Below are 17,512 nucleotides of genomic sequence, written 5' to 3' on the forward strand. Positions count from 1 at the left end.
ATACGCTTAGCTCTACAGCCCTACTCAGGATATGTGTCAAAGACTTTGGACTCAGTACAAAGACTGTAACCACGAATACACTCCAATGGCACGAACTATACGTTGTCACACTATCGACGACGGCGTTCCCGAAACAGTTTGTAGGCTCTACAACGTCAAGAGGCGGACGATTAGATGTCCAGGCATGTGCAATAACTGTGCAGCGTCAGGCGTCGTGGCTGATGAAGGGTTCAAGGGAGGCAGGTGGGATAACCGGTGAGATGCATGCAAGCAACATACAGCAGAGGAAGGATGGCGGGCCACATTAAGCAAGCTCTGCAAAGCAATGGAGATAGGCGGACGCGCTTGTACTCTGCTGTGAAGGCGTCAGTGGTAATAACTATGGCATGGAACACATGACTGGGCACTGTACGCACATGCTTGGTTACGACAAATCATCTAAGATGTGCTTGTCGCACAACAAAAGGACCGTGGGTATCATTGAATGAAAAGAAACTACAAATGCAAGGTCTACATGCTCATTCTTTATTGTTGCGGTTTGTACACCATGCCTCCAGTCCTCGTGTAAGCATCTGTACTCGCCGGACCGGCCCACCGTCTGCTAACCTCCTCTCTGTGTTTGACCTCCCTCTCGTTCTGTACCGTGACACAGCAACAGCAGCAACACCCCTTGAGCAGATCGCTTCCAAAACTGCCATCGAGCTTATACGCACGCCGTATACGTGTTCGTTGTAGCATGGGAAACAGCCACCATAGTCCGCATGACAATCCCATGACTATACAGTGTCCATTAGTGGAGCTATGCCCGAGCATGTCTGTCGGGTCTTTCTTTGCAGATTTCTGAGAAAGGCGGTACGAGGTACGGCCGTAAAGAATGCAAGGACAAAAGAGACCCGTCAGACAGGTTGAAGGATCCGGACTGCACGCACAGAGGCCGTTCGACCATTCTTTAGATTTCTCGAGTTCCATATTCGGATGCGAAATTTGGCCTGGTTGGTGTGCAGCAAAATCCAGTCCGTTGGGACCATGTGCAGCATCAGGAGAGAAGACCGCATGGAAGTTGTTGTTTTGGCCTGATGTAAAGCCGTGCGGTGAGTAGGGCTCGTTTGGATATGGCGATATTCGGTTCGTGGGAGATGTTGGGTCGATCCGTGGCTGGTCTTTGTGCATTGAATTGGCAGAGACAGGAGTGATTGGTGTCTTGTGCGGTAACGGCGAGGTCTGATGTGTACCTGAAGGGGGTGTAGGAGGGATGGGAGGCATGGCATACGTCCGGATGTTTGTATTGATTGGGGACAGATTGCTCATCTGCCGCGCGTGTCTGCTTTGTTGTGTATCAACTTCGGGTCTCTGTTCATTGTGTTGTGGCTGTGGTATCGGAGAGACGGGCGAAAAATGTTGCGTTTGCGAGGTATGCTGAGGCGAGACGGGAGAGACGGGAGGTTTAACGTCCTGCGCGTAAGACGACGGTGTGTAAGCCGTTTGGGATTGGGGCGGAACGACCGGAAGCTGCGCATCGAGCATCGATTGCGGGCGCGGATCAATAGGCGTGTATCCCACTGGCGATGTTGGCAGTGATATTGGTATCGACTGTGGCATAGGAGGATCACTTGGCGAAGACGTATACACAAAGGCGCGCATCTCCGCAGGTGTTTGTGCATAGGAGAAGTGCCTCGATGCATCACTGCTAACTTGGGATTGCTGAGGCTGTGTCGGCTGCTGGTATGGCTGCTGGTATGGCTGCTGGTATGGCTGATGCTGTGGAGTTTGTTGTTGCGATTGTGGGTAGGCCGGAGCATCTTCTTCGGGAGGTTGCTGCCATGAAAACCTGTTGTGTTGTCGGGAGGTCATTTGAGGCTGAAGCTGCTGGCTGTGTCCATGCTGTCGCGGATCCATGATGCGCGTTGGTTCACGGAAAACGTATACCTGCAATCGAGGCGTCGAGAGACAAGCTGTATCGTATGTGAAGCCGCTATTGACTTTGAGTGCAGGGTCAGCGGCAATATCCGGTGGCACAGTTAGCTGTGAGTTGTCCGAAGGTAAGCTGGATTATAGAAAATGATCAAGCCGGGGGCCAGGAGGTCTGATATCAGGTCAAAGGCCTGCACATCAAGTCGGTACATGCACAAGTACGAGGTCCAAAGAAAGCCAGCCCTGCATCAGAGCCGCCTTGCGCTCTGGTTGGCTCTTGGCCCTGCCTCATGTCGTAGGCGAGCAACATAGTGAATAGAGATTCGTAGAGCTCCCGCCGTAAGATGGCCCTCTTTTTAGACATGCAGTGAGGCGCGGGCTTGGCCAATCGAGGCTGGAGTTGAGGTGTGACAGCGTCGCGGAGCGAGATGGCGGGCGCTTACGGGTGGCTCGGCCCAGATCCTCCAACCAATCATGAGGCTGCCTCCTCCACTACGCATTTCCGATGACCATTGTTGGGTCGCGTAGATGGACACTCTCTTGCATGTAGGCAAATATTGTTCATAAGTGGAAACGATGCAGACTGAACATGATGAGCACAGCCTCAGTGGCGCAGACATAGCGGGTCGAACCGTCGATTTGTTTCAAGCCAACGACGCTTGCATCATGGCAACAGCATTACAATTACGCTAACAGCATTCCAGTAATCTTGAACAAATTACCGGTGGATATTGTGGTTGGACTTTGACAGAACTCCGACGCTGCTAGTGAAGTCCCACGACACACTCAAGTATGAAATGATCAATTGATCTGATTCGAGGCTATACAAGGGCAGCGGGTATGCGGCACCGTGGAGGTATTATGGTGATCGAGGTGAATCGGGTGGAGACGACGGTATAATCTATGCGTCCTTGTCCTGTTGAGCCTTTCCACGCTCCTCCTTGTTCTCCGCACCGGGACGCTCGGTAGAGACAGTTCCTTGTAGCTTAGCAGTCTCAGCAACGCCCTCGCCCTTCTTGCTCTTCTCGGGTTGCTTGGAAATCTGCGAAGTGTGTTCGGTGTTGTCGTTGGACAGTCCCTTTTGCTTGCCTGACATCTCGTTCTGGCTCTTGGTCTCCTCCTTACGGGGATCGGGCTGTACCAGTTAGCATGCCATCAACATTCAACCTGCAGCTATACTGACCTTGTCAGATTGGTCAGGAGATTGCGTGTCCTTCTCCTCGCTGTTCTCCTTGGTGGGCTTGGATGGGTTTTGCTGGTCGCTCTTTGGCTCCTCCTTAGATTCCTCCTTGGACTCTTCCTTGGACTCTTCCTTGGATTCCTCCTCGGTCTCCTCCTCAGGCTCATCCTGCTTGTTCTCCTCGCCTACGGTAGATCCGGTACCAGTCTTTTGGGCACCGCCCTCGCCATGTGGGTCGCCGAGAGGGTGGTGTTCGGCGCCGTGGTTTGTATCTTGGTTTACGACAGTGTAGAGACCAACAGCGGTGCCAACTACGGCGGCGGCCATCCTGAAGATCCGATTAGCATCAAGTGTGTATCGAAGACTTGACATAAGAAGTAGGCAATCTGGTTGCTTTACAAAAACGGAATAGTACTTCCACACACACACACCATGCTCTATTTAGAAGCTGTACACTATTCCAACCAAGATACACGCCGCATATCCACGCTCGCGCACACCTGAATCATCGGAAAGCAATTTGACATACCATGGGACATCACTGCTCTTAGCATCGCCCTCGGGACCGTGGCCGCTGGCATATGTTCGGCGTTGGACAGCTCGTTGCCATGGCTGGAGCTCGGCAGTGCGGATATACCTCGCTGGGCGGGCAGCGCGAACTAATGAGGAGGCGCGTAGTGCGGAAGATCTGATGAAAGACATGGTGAAGCTGTTGATGGATCAATTGAAGCTCGCGATGGGCAATTGGTGGCAGAATCGTAGTTGAGATGCGCGCAAGAGGAAGATCACGTCAGGTCGTGAGAATTATCGGTACGTCACCGGAACAGTGCACAATGTGGCCCCTGCTCCCGAGGTCTAGCTCGCGTTCTTGCATCACGTGTGGTCCTCGACATGTTTGATCCGACACTTTTATGGTCTGTAGACGGAATGCACGAAGCTTCGACGTATGTCCGCTCGTTGGCCTTTGTCGTGCTGGTTGGAGCGAGCTGTGTGTCCAGTCAGTCCGGAAGCAGCACCTGTCCGAGTCGGCAGTGGTCAAACACGCCGTAGCTGTCTAAGTATTGTATACAAAGCACGCATATGTACGCTTCACTGCAGGCTTTGTCCAGCAAGCATAGAAGAGCAAAACAGTGCCATGGTTTTACCATGTTGGGAAGCTCAAGGTCCTCTGCGAAGTCAGAGGCCGTGCGTAGGCTGGAGCTCTCGAAAGCAACGCGCAGGCAACAATTGTCCAAAACCTTCCATCGCGCTCTTCCTCTCCCAAACCGGCCCACGGGTACCTCGCCTCGCACAATAAACCAAAGCTCCCTCCCCAGCTTTTCTCTTTGTCTCTCACTCGCCAACCTCTCCACTGCGACTTTGGTGCTGCCCTGCAACCTCAACCCCACCATAGCTGCCCCGCCACACTGCACGCGCCCCAGACTGTGGGCTCACCTTTGTGATACCAGACCTGCGAAGGGCTGCAAGCCTTCTAAACACCAGCGATGGCGCCCTCTTCGGTCCCGCCCAACCCGACCGCCCATAACGTAGCCCAGCTGCTTCCCCGATTCGCCGACGATGACCCCGATTTCCGCTTCATGGCCTTGAGCGACCTACACGATATCCTCCAAGTAGCGCACCCAGGCCTGCTCCTCCACGATGATGTTGTCTCGGCAAAGACGGTCGAGGGACTGCTCACAACACTGGTCGACACCAATGGCGAGGTTCAGAACCAAGCCCTCAAGTGTCTGGGGCCCTTTGTCAACAGGATCAATGACAAGACGCTGCCTGTCATGATCGACAAGCTCTCTACTCTTCCCACAGGCAACACAGTCGACCAGTCCATACCTGCCATGGCCCTGCGAGAAGTCGTCATTTCACTCCCCCGTCCCACCACCGGCGCTGCGCGCAGCAAGTCGGTACTAGATGCATACAGCGCCATCAGCAGGGTCCTGATTCCGCGTCTGATCGGATACAATGTCATACCACCAGCCCAGCAGGGCTTGACTCAGCCGCCCAAGGGCATGTTGCAGGACGACCTGGAAAAGGGCTCAGACAGCAACGCCCTCGATGTTCTCATCGAAGTCAGTCGGTGCTTTGGTTCCATGTTGCAGGATGTGGAAATCCAAGCACTGCAGCAGATTACTTTTGCAATCCTCGAGAACGACCGAGCAAGTTCCATGATGAAGAAGAAGTCCGTCACAGCCGTCTCGGTATTGGCTGGCTACTTTTCAGACCAGCTACTGAGCAATTTCCTTTCAAAGGTCATCGAACTTCTACGTGATCCCCATATCACTCGCAGCAAGCGGAAATTGTACATCACCATTCTAGGATCCATGGCCCGTTCCATTCCACGCAAGTTCGGTCCCTACCTAAAGACACTGGCGCCTTTTGTCCTCAGCGCATTGAGCACGCAAGAGCAAGACGAAGAGATGGACGTCTCGGACGACGAAGGCGAACGCGATCCCGAAATCGACGAGGTGCTGGAAGCCGCCCTTATCGCTCTAGATGGTTTCCTTGCCTCTTGCTCGCAGGATATGCGCATGTACACCAACGAAGCCATCGAAGCAGCAACACGCTATCTCAAATACGATCCGAACCTCGCGCAAGACGATGATGAAGATGACGACGACATGCCGAGTGACGAAGAAGATGCGCTGGAGGGCGAAGACTTTGAAGAAGAGACAGGCTACGATGATGATGAGGACGCGAGCTGGAAGGTTCGTAGGTGTGCAGCCAAGGTGCTGTACACTCTGATTTCTACGCGAAGCAATGGCGATCTCCTCGAAGACGGAACCCTTTATGAGCGGGTTGCCCCAGCACTCATAACGAGATTCAGGGAGCGGGAGGACAACGTTCGTCTGGAAGTCATGGCCACGCTATCCAACCTCATCAAGAAGTCTGGTGACGGCCCCTCGCCTGTCAAATTCTCGGATGAAATTCCTCAAAGCGGGATGATGCTACCACCGCCAAGCAAGAAGCGTCGCCGTGGTGGCAGTGATGCCAGCATGTTTGACCTGCAGGCTAGCTCATCTTTGTCCATGGGCTATGCTTCACCAGCACCAGCTAGTACACCTCCAGTCGGTCCCCGGGCCAGCTTAGCCAAGCTCAGCCCGGACATCGTCAAGGGCATTGCGCAGCTTCTGAAGCAGTCATCATGCCCGCCCACTACTAAACAGGCATGCATCTCTCTAATCAAGGACATCGTTATTACCCAGCGTGGCGGTCTGGATGGTTATCTGAACCAACTCATCAGCCCTGTAGTAGAAGCTGCCAAGGTTGCTGGGGGCACCACAAGCAGTGCTTCCGCCACCGCCAATAGTTTGCGCACTCAAGCATTGCAGCTGATAGGAGCCATTGCCGACACTCATTCCTCCAAGTCCATTCAGCCGTATGTGGCGTCCATCATCGACGCGCTTCTTCTTGGGGTCAAGGACAAATACAGCAAATTGTCTATAGAGGCTCTCGCAGCAACAGAACAAGTTATCAAGGCGCTCACACCTCCCCGAGCAGCCACATCAGGAACGGAGAACCAGCAGCATCTGGAGCAACTATTTGATGCGCTGTTCAATCGGATATCAGCGAATGACGCCGACGTTGAAGTTCGACGGAGTGCTATCCACGTTCTTGGACTGTTACTTGGTAGGAGTTCTGGCGAGCAGGGTCTCCTTTCATCACAGAAGCGAACGTCTGGACTTGAACTTTTAGCGGACCGCCTGAAGAATGAGCTCACACGACTCGCTTCCGTACGTGCTGTTGATTCGGTTGCTGCCCATACCAAGGCGCAAAACGAGTTGTCAGCCAAGTGGGTACAGAATGTCGCACTGGAACTGGCTGCGCAACTGCGGAAGGCCAGTCGTGTGTTGCGTGGTGCCAGCCTGAGCGCCCTTCGTACTCTCGCACTGAACTCGCTGTCGCGGAGCCAGCTCGATAGCCAGACCAAAGCGCAGGTGGTGGAAATGCTGCTACCGCTGCTCAACGCTAGTGACCTTCATCTCCTAGGCCCGGCTCTTATCATCCTGGCTACGTTCGTCAAGGATGATGCGCAAACCACAATGACATCCGACCTCAACGGGGCTCTTTGCCAAGTTGCTCAAGGCTCAATAAGCGGTACGCCGTTAGATGCACTACTCAAGCTAGTGCGTATTATTGGCGAGCAACGCGCTGGACAAGCCTTGATGCAAGCGCTGCTACAACAGGTTGGTGTATCTGGGCATCCAGAGGTTGTCGGCAAGGTCATCGGTAACTTGCTCGTATATGGCGGCGACAGTGTTGGCGTGAAGCTCGAGCAATTCATCACCGAGCTTGAGACTGCTCAAGATGACAAGCGAAAGTGTCTTGCTCTTGTTGTGCTTGGAGAGTCTGCGTTGCGCCTAGGCGCTCAATCTACCGTCGATCCGAAACTATTCATCAAGTACTTCTCTATTAAGTCCGAGAACGTGCCACTTGCGGCTGCTGTCGCGCTTGGCCGAGCAGGTGCTGGAAGTGTCAGCAAGTATCTTCCTGTTATCCTGTCAACTATGGGACAACCCTCTTCTCCGCAGTATCTCTTCCTACACTCCATCAAGGAAATCCTTCAGCACGACGATACAGAGTCGGAGATCATTCCGTACGCATCAACACTTTGGCAGAATCTTGTCGTTGCTTCTCAACTCGAGGACAATAAAGCTATCGGTGCAGAATGTATTGGCAGACTTACCATCATCGACCCCAAGACTCATCTTCCTCAACTCCAGGTAAGGTCTGCTTCTTATATGTGTCTTCAACAGCTAACCAGTAATCTAGGCGTTCTTGAACGACCGCAAAGGAAGCTTACGTGCTATGGTCATTTCTGCTCTACGATATACCTTCACCGACACTGACGAAGCTTATGACGAATACCTCAAACCGATTGTCGTACCTATGCTGGTACAGATGCTTAACGAGCCGGATCTTGAGAACCGTCGTCTAGCTCTTATGACATTCAACTCTGCCATGCACAACAAACCCGACATCATTTTACCTGCGCTAGACCAGCTACTTCCACTGGCCATGAAGGAGACCGTCATCAAACCCGAGCTTATCCGTGAGGTGCAAATGGGTCCTTTCAAGCTCAAGGTCGACGATGGCCTAGAGATCCGCAAGAGCGCTTACGAGACTCTCTACGCTCTTCTTGAGAAGGCTTTTGCACGACTATCACCCATCGAGGTCTCAGACTTCTTCGACCGCATTGTCGCTGGTATCACTGACGAGCACGACATCCGAATCCTATGCAACCTTATGCTCACGAAGCTCATGGTAATCGCACCAGACCAGGTACGCTCGCGCCTGGATTCGCTTGCAGAGAATTTCCGCATTGTACTTGCCGTTAAGCCCAAGGAGAACGCAGTTAAGCAGGAGATTGAGAAGATTCACGAGGGTGCTAAGGGTGTGCTCAAAGTGTCCATTCAAATCAACAAGCAGATGGGTACCGAGGCTGGCGTAGGCCAGGACGACTCACAATTACGTGTCTGGGCACAGTACTGGGATCAGATTCAGAAAGAGCATGAGAAGGGTCTCAAGGCTGTTGCAGAGGAGCTTAAGGAACGTGATCGTTAGTGGCGAACGCCGCAAACGATCAAGACGTCTGTATCCTTCATCTACCTTGGCCAACACCACAGTGAAATCTCCCTTCCTCATGTCCTTAGTAATAGGATGGATTTGCACATGAATTTCCGATTATACTCGTGTTCGCGATTTTTAGACAGGGAAGACACTCCTGTGGGCCCGATAAAACATGAAGGAATGTTCGAATGCATGACTCGAGAAGAGGGGAAGGCATGGATTAGAAGGAAGTATTCCATAAGCGCACAGACGCAATGAATCCAAAAACATGGCATCATCGTAGCGATTCAGAGTAGGCTACATCAAGCATTGTGACGTGATGGCATACAAACAAGCCCGCTATTCATCAGTGGTACTATATGGACACTATACATTACAGCTACACACCGTCAGATATTCGGTATCAAGTTGGCGTGAAATATAGCGTAAACGTCAGGGTGTCGCATAGCTAGGGTACAGCTCTAAGAAACAAGTAATCCCTCTGGACACTGACCTGGTTGCTGAAACAATCGTAATCGCGAGGTTAGTATTATCGGCGATGGGATCGTTAAAATCATCTTTGGTCTCGTCAATATGGGTCTATGCGCGCTGTTACTTTGGAACATGACTTACCTGTAGTAGTCTGATGTTCAGGGTATAGGCTCTTTTCAATCACGTAAACTGTCCATCGCTTGAGTATATCAAAGTGCGTTGCCAGATACTCAGTGCTGTTAGTAGCCATGAAGTACGAATAAGCCCTGATTATCATGTTGGCGCTCTCTCCAACAGGCATGGCTTCTTCACCCCATTCGCCCGGTATGCTTGAGCTGAAATAGCCTATAGCATCTGGGTAAAAGCGACCAATATCATGCATGGCATATCGCTCATAGTAAAGTCCAGACTCCTGGAACTCGAAGATGGGCTTGAGCAGCAAGCGAAGAAGCTCAGGGTTTGCGTAAAGCCAAAAGGACAATGCAGGATGGATCACATCAACTGTGTTCACCTTTCCGTCTGAAATTTCTTTCTAGAAGATGGTTGCTCCCGTAGCGTTGTCTGCATATTCTGTGAGAACATTCGTAGCCAAGATCTGGCGAGTGGAAAGTGTGAGAATGGCATAGTATGACACCTCTTCCGACATAGAAGATACTTCTGTACTGTCATCTTTCGCTCTGTCCTTAGCGTAGTAGGTAGCGGCGTCATGGCGAAGTTGCATGGTCCAAACTTTGGCCTCTTTCGCAGAAGCGGTGTAGCCTTTGTAGTGTTTACTGATCATGTTGTTGATGGTGAGATAACAATTATTCGTCATTCACCATGGCTGAAGCTCGACATCCTCGATGGCGGTACGGTAGTGCACAGCAGGCTCTTGGTTCGTACCAATAGTGTATAACACCGATCCTGACTGGCTGGTCATGAAGGCATAGGAATAAGCGAACACAGGCACCCTGTCGTCTGGCCGTCGAGGCTGATCCTGATCAAAGGCACGATCCAGTACGCCATCGCGAACGAACTGCTTCCGTGTAGTGGTTGCTAATCCATTGGCGAAACTAAATTCTGTGGCATGACGAGGAGAAGAAATGTAGTGTAGCTTGCCCCAGTATGGTTCATTTCTAAGACCACGTTCAAACCATGAAACCTGATCCAGGATCTCTGCTTCCCTTCGAGCTAATCAGATACGTATCAAACATGTTCTTCTTCCAGGGAACTCACCAATGGTATAATGTTTCGGGAGTTCCCGTGGCCTTGGTTGGGCATTTGTGATCATCGAAAGACTCGCCGGGATAGTCCATACTCCATCGCATCGTTGAATTGCCACCCGCTAGCCAACTGTTATCCACACCTGAATAAAGTTGTACATCATGTGAAGTTCCATCGGTGGTGATGTACGCAACTTCCAGATAGCTGAGCGGAACACTACTCTTACAAAGATCTTGCGGCAGGATACGAGAAAAGAATCGCGCCTCGACTCTTACGGGTCCAGCGTCAAAAGTGAATTTACTGTAGCTAAAGGTACATGTGCGAAGTCAGTATATATCTTACGTGCAGCTCATACAGGAATGTTACGTACTGTGAGTCGTAAGATACGGTCAGCGGTATTGCTTCATGGAGATCGTTGACGGAAGGCGAGTCCCCCATGTGTTCGTAAGACGTTCCATCCACACGTACAATACCAGTCCATCCTATAGGTCTTCCGTTCCAAAAAGTAGCGTTTCGATTGTTAAGTGTGCTGCCACCATAAGTCGTGCTCCAGGCGCTGGTGTAAGGCGACCGAACTGCCAGAGATACGGAAGGTGGTCGTAGAGGCGAGTATATTGGACTATATATAGTGATCAATGCTTGAGTTGTAGTGACGATAACACGAACTGTGGCTGTGGCGCAATTGCATGGCTTATGCCAAGCAGGAAGAGGATGTACAAGAACATGTTCTAGGAACTTGCTTGTGAGAGGACCATAATGCTACCATGGGCGATCTATTATACTAAACCGATTCCGGTACAGAATTCTGTACTCTTGTTCAACAGTATGTAATACCTATCAGGAGATGCTCAGCGAAGCAGTCGGAATGTTACCGTGATACGGCTTCTTGCAGCAATTCGTATTTCAGACCATGATTATGGAGAACTGTGACAGGCTAAAAGCCTATCTAGGCAGGTCTTTGAGTATATCGGGTTGTTCAAATGTGAGAGGGGCAATATTGATTGGTAACGAATCACGAAGTTTTGAGGAAAAGGAGTCATTGACACGATGCATTGGGAATTGTACCAGGTTCGAGGCGCTGTACTGTTGGGGGGAGAGGGACGAGAATTGCTGGCTCAAGCGCGAGGGGTCCGGATCCGAAGCTTGGAGCGCGTCATCCGCTCCAGTCTCCTCCGAGCCCCGTCATCTCCAGCTCTGAAGAAGTCCGCCACTGCGTCTAGGTCGTCCGTCATAGTATGATTCTGACTGCAGCCCGTAATCTTCTAGGTCCGTTTAGGCAGAATATGATCCATTCCCCGAAGTAAGCACCACGTGTGACTGCCTACGGATCCACCAATCAAGCTTGCCTGACAGTACAGAGGCGTGAGACATGAAAGGGATGACTAAGTTCTTTGCGGCCTAACAGACGCACGAATCGACACTTGTAGCATAATCACCAGGGAGTATTGGACTAAGAAAAATTGGTATTTAAGAGGCTGATGATACCCAAGCATAAACCCACAGAACTTTGATATGGCTTCTAACACTGAACACCAGCCAAAACAGGTCGCTATCTTACTTGAAGGCCAAAATAAAGTCGATGTGTACGAAGCCACAGGTGGGGCAGTTACTTCTCAATTCGCAGCTCACAACTTGTCTCTCCTCCCACCCATACCCCCAACCTCGGTTATCCATGACAACGCATGTGGTGCCGGAACAGTCTCTCGCATAATTCTTTCCTCAAATGCGCCATCAGATCTAAAGATATACGCCACGGATATCGATCAAGTCTTCCTCGGCAAGCTTCGATCAGATGCAGATAGAAACTCCTGGCCGATCTATGTGTCCAACCAGAAGTCTGAGAGTCTATCGTTTCCCGACAACCACTTTACGCACTCTATCAATAACATCGGTATTTTCTTTACTACTGGTGCTGGCCTCGACGGTGCCAAAGAAATCTACCGTACACTTCAACCTGGCGGGACCGCTGTAGTAAATTGCTGGGAGGATGTCACTTGGTTACCACCCTTTGCGCTCGTACATCAAGCACTCCGTCCAGGAAACCCCTACCCAGCACCTCCCATCATCTGGAAAGACGGGCAGCAAATCCAGAAAGTGATGTTGGAAGCAGGCTTCTTGAAGCAGAATATGAGAGTCGAAAGGAGCGAGGCGTGGGCGAAGACTACCGATTTGAAAGATTGGGCAGAAAAGTCTTGGGCGTATTTGGGTAACATAGGGGGCTGGAAGGAGACGGATGGTGAGAGATGGGACGAAGCTGTCGATCTACTTGTGAAGCATATCTTGGAGCAGGAGGGCACCAAGAAGGTTGGAGATGAAGTATGGATGAGGGCTAGTCAATGGGTGGTTATCGCTCAGAAGTAAGCTTCGCTAGGGTAGTAGCATGGTATTTTCATCTGCATCGTTAAATCATGCTATGGAATATTGTCGTCTGTGGTGTTGGGGAAAGGTTGGGAACTACAGTATCCAAGCATGTACTGCAGAGCCATCATCAGATTCCATCAAATTCGATAACCTGCATTCTCTAGCATGATAGCCATTGGCGTACACCACACCCTTGACTGTACGTTTCCACAATTGGTTTCTAGAGACAACTTATAACAAAATTCCTAGCGCTGGAAATCAAGTCGAATTGTTGAAGTTGATTGTTGGGCGAGTTGGGCGGACCAGAAGGCGGTGGTGACGGCGTTGTAGGATCAGGTTTCTTCCATGGATATTAGTTCATGTTTGATTTGTATTTTCGAAAGCTGAGAACCTACCGGGCCGCGGATTGCAGGCTGTGCTTTACCAGTTGAGCTGGCTGAGTTTGGACGTGGCGGCGATGGAGGAGGAGTGGGAGGAGGAAGCGGATCTGGGTTTCTTGATAGATGTAAGAGGGACTGGTCCATGAGACACATATTCTTTATGTAATTGGTGGTTGTTGATTTAGTCGGACAGACAACGCTGTTGCTTAGGCTTTGATAGATGCTGTAGCTGTATCGTATCAAAAGATGTTATGGCTTTTATGCAAGAGGTCCTAGAGCGCATCGAGGACATTGCATATATACTTCTCTACTTGATTGAATGTATTGTGTTCGTGCATCATTGAAGTATGACAGCGTTTCGACCATCCAAGTGGTAATCCTACGGCAAGTGCAAAACGATGTCGCGATGGAGATTCTTGAATGGAGATCTCCAAGTCGCAGACGTAAGTAGTCGACCAAACAGTCGACTATCGCTCTTGGGTGTAGGCGTACATGCCAGCATAGCGACAAATGACGTTGGTTGTCAACGGGTGCGCCCTCTTCCAGGGCTGCCTATGTTTTTTTCTTTTTTCTTTTCTTTTTTTTTGATCTTTCAGCTGTTTAGTTTGTACATTCCATGAAGCTGTGTGCCATGCAATGCGGTGATGATATTTTACCACGAGGTAAGGAAGCACAATCAAGCCTCATGTTCGATGTTCATAAGCTCACCGCGATGAACAGTAAACATTAAGTATGCTACATAGATATGTACACGTGCAGTCGGACCTCGTGATAAACAAAGTAAGATCAGTCTCCCAGAGACTAAAGCCTGTCTAACGGAAAGTGGTATATCAAGCACCACCCAAAGCGACCACAAGAAGTGGTGCTTGTCTATCATTCAATACCGATACAAAAGATGATTATAAGGTGTAGCGAATGTATAGAGTAAGGGGTATAACGCAGAAGAGATGGTAAAGAAACAGCGGACTCGCCGGGTATCGGAAAGAATGAAGAGGGTGAATATTCATGCAAAAGGCCCAAAAAAACCAGATCGCTAAAGGACGTGACAAAAGAAAAGCAGAATATAAGCAAAGAAGAAGCAATAAAGGCAACGTTAGAAGTAAGCAGTTCAAGCCATCATCATGAGTCTTGTACCACGCTTCTGGAGATTTCGCGGTCTGTAATTGCCCGGGCCTAGGTTACTCCTCGGAGGAGCTGCGGCACTTTGCGCATGTCGATCACAGTATCGCCGGCCAGCGACCTCGAAGTAACCGTCGCGGAGGACGATGCGACAGGTCGTGCATGTGAAACATCTTGGATGAAACTTTTGGCTCAAGTCCGTTTCGAGATATTGGCCTTCGATGCCGCGGTTGCAGGCATTGCACAGAGATCCGTTGAGCTTGTGGTAGTGTTGTTCACAGTATGGCGAGTTCTCGAAGACATAAAACTCCGCTGTCGGAAAGGGATCGGCGCACGTTCTGCAGACAAAGCAATGCTTGTGGTAGCGTCCAGTAAGGCGACCAGAAGAATCCTTCACGGACTTTCCAACGATCGGTTCGGAGCACCCGCGGCAGTTGCCTTTGCTGGAGGCTTTGGGTCGGCGCACCTCTTGCTGCTGAGGTTCGGGATCGGCCATATGCCTCGGCGGGCTTACATTGACTTCTGCTGGGTCCTGCGGAGATACTGGGTCGAATGTGTCGCGTGGCGTCGGCGCACCCATCTGTATGGCGGGATCCATAGGCGACTCTGGATACCTTGCATATCCTCCGGGCGGAAATGTGTCCTGGCGATATCCCGGTGAGAGCGCACGTGGGTATGGCTCCGCACCATCAGGCCTCATGTAGCTTCGAGGTGCTCGAACAGGCCGTGCTTCAGCATAGGACTCTGGGCTTGCGCTTCTTTCAACACCCTCTTCAACAATGTTGTCGGGACGACTAATCTTGGAAGTTTGGCGTGAGTGCGCAGCTTCGGACTCCGGTGGGCTTGACCTCGAGCTTGCTACACTTCGGTAGCCAGAGCTGGCGTACGAATCATCCGAGAAGCCAGAGTCCGAAGGCGTGTGGAGCGCGTTCAAGGACGCATCACCAAGCCCAGAAGCTACCGGTGGCGGTGGACGTAAAGTGTGAGACGGCGCGAGGCCTCGAGGCATATCACTCTCTGAACCGCTTCGGCTTGAACCTCGAGAAGGAAACATATTGCTCGAGAGAGACATAAACTCTGGAGGTTGCAGATCAGTCATATCAGATGGTGGTAGATCTTTCTCTGACGGCCTCCTAGGCCTTGGTGGAGGTTCTCTCCTTTCTCTACTATTCTGTCGTGACGGATTTGCTCTTGCCAAGTTCTCCTGAGGTGCCTGAGAAGGCTTCGTAGATTCTCTCTGCAACCGGTCCAGGAAAGCGTCAATACCTTCGGCCTGTTCGGATGTGGTTGATAGCGGCGGCAAAGCATTGGTACCGCCCATGCCCGGCTTCGGGCGGGATGGGAGGCCTATGCTGCGGTTAGAGTATGCCGAACTTCGTGACGCATTCGAAGTGACAGATCCGCGCTGTTTCGGCATGCTCTTGTTGCTCCCGATACTATCCTGTGTACCCGTCCTCCTATGGCCAAGTGCTTGCCCATCCTCCGCAAATGGTCTTGTTGCGCTCGCTGTGCTTGGCCTTCGATCAGCCGTACCGTCAAATGGCCCTGGCGCAATGCTGTTCATACGCTTGGTCACATTTTCTCCGCCATCGAACCGTGGGCTTAGTGGTGCAAAAAGAGGGCTCGGCTGAGTATAGTTCTGTTGGTACGGCTCTAGTCGTTCTCGTGGTTGAGGTTTGGCATTTTTGGAAGCACTGTTCTTGGACGGAAATCGCGGGAAGGCAGAGTCCAAGTTGGAAGTGTAATCGGGCGATGGGGGTGCCATGGATCGCGGAACAGGGCTTGTCACACTGCGGTTCATCTTGTACGGAGACTTTGGCGGTACTAGACCTGGAGAGCGGCTTCTGGGATCACTTTTATTAGTCATCACTGATGGTTCTAGCGGTCGAAATGGCCTGTCTAGACAAATCAGCACGAAGTCTACCAGCAACAATGGTTTTCTGCTCTGCTTGCTTACTGGCTGCGTTTGAATCAATCCGTGGAGGAGGAGGCATGCGACCTGATTGCGGTACACGGTCCGATCTGTTGCTAAAAGTTGGTCCACCAAAAGTTGCTGCGCGATTGAATTTCGGCGAGACTATAGAGGGCGGAGATCCTGGAGAGACAGTTGAGGTGGGGGACATAGGCTCGGGAACCGTCGTTGCTGAGTTGATAAGCTTATGTGTATAGTAGTTTTCCGTGTTGTACTCACCCGATGGGGGTGCTGCTGCGCAAACATGGTCGGCTAAATGAAGAATATCAATGTCCACTGCGCAAGACGAACACTTGATGGTCGGAAGAGTGCTCATTCGCTCCATGTTGAGCGTGTTTGTAGAGCTGGTTCGAGGAAGAAGTCCAAGGCCGTTCGTGCCTGGACATGCAATGTAAGGCCGTTCACGTCCAGCGGTATTAATTCGTAAGGCGATATGAAGTTTGGTGACATGAAGTGGGAGCAAGTCATGCGGCAGTCTTCGAGGACGGATGATAGATGGGCGTGCCGAGAAACAAAGCTGAACAGGGTTGTTCGATCCTCAGAAACGGTGTGGGTGGGCCTTGCTGAATCAGGGGAAGCATGCGGGCATGGTTCCGAATTGGCTAGCATTCAGGGACGGCAGCGGGATAAAAGCTAGCGTCACTGCATCCTGCGGTTTAAGAGGCTGTTTAGCCCCACAATCGACACGCGCAATGTTGGGTATTTGATGCTAATGAATTATGATCAAGAGAGCGGTTATGACCGTGTCTGGGCGTTGGCCACACACAGCTCGCATCGCACAACAAGGCTGATCGGCAATTAGACACAAAGGCCCAATAGCGAGAGGCAAAGCGCACAAATCACTTTCTTTGTGTGTACCCTTCACGTAACTCGCGCGTCCCTGAAAATTGGCACGAGACGTCGTGCGAGTTGGTTTCCATGATTCGACAGGCGTGCGCACGGAGCGACGGCTTGTACCTGGGCAAATCGTGTGGTTTCCTCTGTTCCAGCGGCGGCGACTTGCGATGAAACCATAGTAAGCGACGGAGAGTCTCGGACGCAACATCATCGCCGATACACGATGTCACGCCTGCGGACCGAAGTCAACAGAGTTCACAAGCTTAAGGAGGTCGCAAATCGCGGCAGCGACGCTGCCAGAACAGTAAAGCCAAGTCCTGCAACAGCGAGCAGGCGGCTGGAGGCTCTGATCGCCTGCTGCCCATGCGTTATCAAGCCACCAGGGCCGGACATTACTCTTCGGCGTGATTGGCCATATACGACGTCGTTCTCGCTGGTCGATCTACGTTGCATGTAGCAATTATCCATGGCTTAAGCGCCCCTTTCGCTACGTCAACAGTTTCTCGTTCATGATCT

General features: G+C 51.3%; 6 protein-coding genes across 6 annotated transcripts; 2 read left to right on the plus strand and 4 right to left on the minus strand.

The window, feature by feature from the left end:
• Nucleotides 1–525: 525 nt before the first annotated feature.
• GT037_003865 (uncharacterized protein) lies at nt 526–1,896 on the minus strand (the record flags this gene model as incomplete). The annotated part of the gene is made up of 1 exon (XM_038928912.1): nt 526–1,896. The coding sequence occupies one exon, from the start codon at nt 1,894–1,896 to the stop codon at nt 526–528; it is 1,371 nt and encodes a 456-aa protein (XP_038788619.1).
• Nucleotides 1,897–2,812: 916 nt separating this feature from the next.
• Nucleotides 2,813–3,793, minus strand: GT037_003866 (uncharacterized protein; the record flags this gene model as incomplete). The annotated part of the gene is made up of 3 exons (XM_038928913.1): nt 2,813–3,046; nt 3,095–3,419; nt 3,621–3,793. The coding sequence occupies 3 exons, from the start codon at nt 3,791–3,793 to the stop codon at nt 2,813–2,815; spliced, it is 732 nt and encodes a 243-aa protein (XP_038788620.1).
• Nucleotides 3,794–4,575: 782 nt separating this feature from the next.
• GT037_003867 (uncharacterized protein) lies at nt 4,576–8,647 on the plus strand (the record flags this gene model as incomplete). The annotated part of the gene is made up of 2 exons (XM_038928914.1): nt 4,576–7,806; nt 7,856–8,647. The coding sequence occupies 2 exons, from the start codon at nt 4,576–4,578 to the stop codon at nt 8,645–8,647; spliced, it is 4,023 nt and encodes a 1,340-aa protein (XP_038788621.1).
• Nucleotides 8,648–9,148: 501 nt separating this feature from the next.
• GT037_003868 (uncharacterized protein) lies at nt 9,149–10,765 on the minus strand (the record flags this gene model as incomplete). The annotated part of the gene is made up of 6 exons (XM_038928915.1): nt 9,149–9,232; nt 9,309–9,656; nt 9,780–9,897; nt 9,943–10,287; nt 10,340–10,633; nt 10,698–10,765. Coding segments are annotated over 6 exons (1,257 nt in total), but the record flags the coding sequence as incomplete, so codon positions are not given.
• Nucleotides 10,766–11,839: 1,074 nt separating this feature from the next.
• On the plus strand, nt 11,840–12,688 carry GT037_003869 (uncharacterized protein; the record flags this gene model as incomplete). Its single annotated transcript, XM_038928916.1, has 1 exon — nt 11,840–12,688. One exon carries the CDS (start codon nt 11,840–11,842, stop codon nt 12,686–12,688), a length of 849 nt encoding a protein of 282 aa, XP_038788623.1.
• A 1,488-nt stretch (nt 12,689–14,176) lies between these two features.
• On the minus strand, nt 14,177–16,484 carry GT037_003870 (lim domain-containing protein; the record flags this gene model as incomplete). The annotated part of the gene is made up of 2 exons (XM_038928917.1): nt 14,177–16,086; nt 16,145–16,484. The coding sequence occupies 2 exons, from the start codon at nt 16,482–16,484 to the stop codon at nt 14,177–14,179; spliced, it is 2,250 nt and encodes a 749-aa protein (XP_038788624.1).
• Between the last annotated feature and the right edge of the window lie 1,028 nt (nt 16,485–17,512).

This window comes from Alternaria burnsii, assembly GCF_013036055.1.
Source record: "Alternaria burnsii strain CBS107.38 chromosome Unknown 730, whole genome shotgun sequence".
NCBI lineage: Eukaryota > Fungi > Ascomycota > Dothideomycetes > Pleosporales > Pleosporaceae > Alternaria > Alternaria burnsii.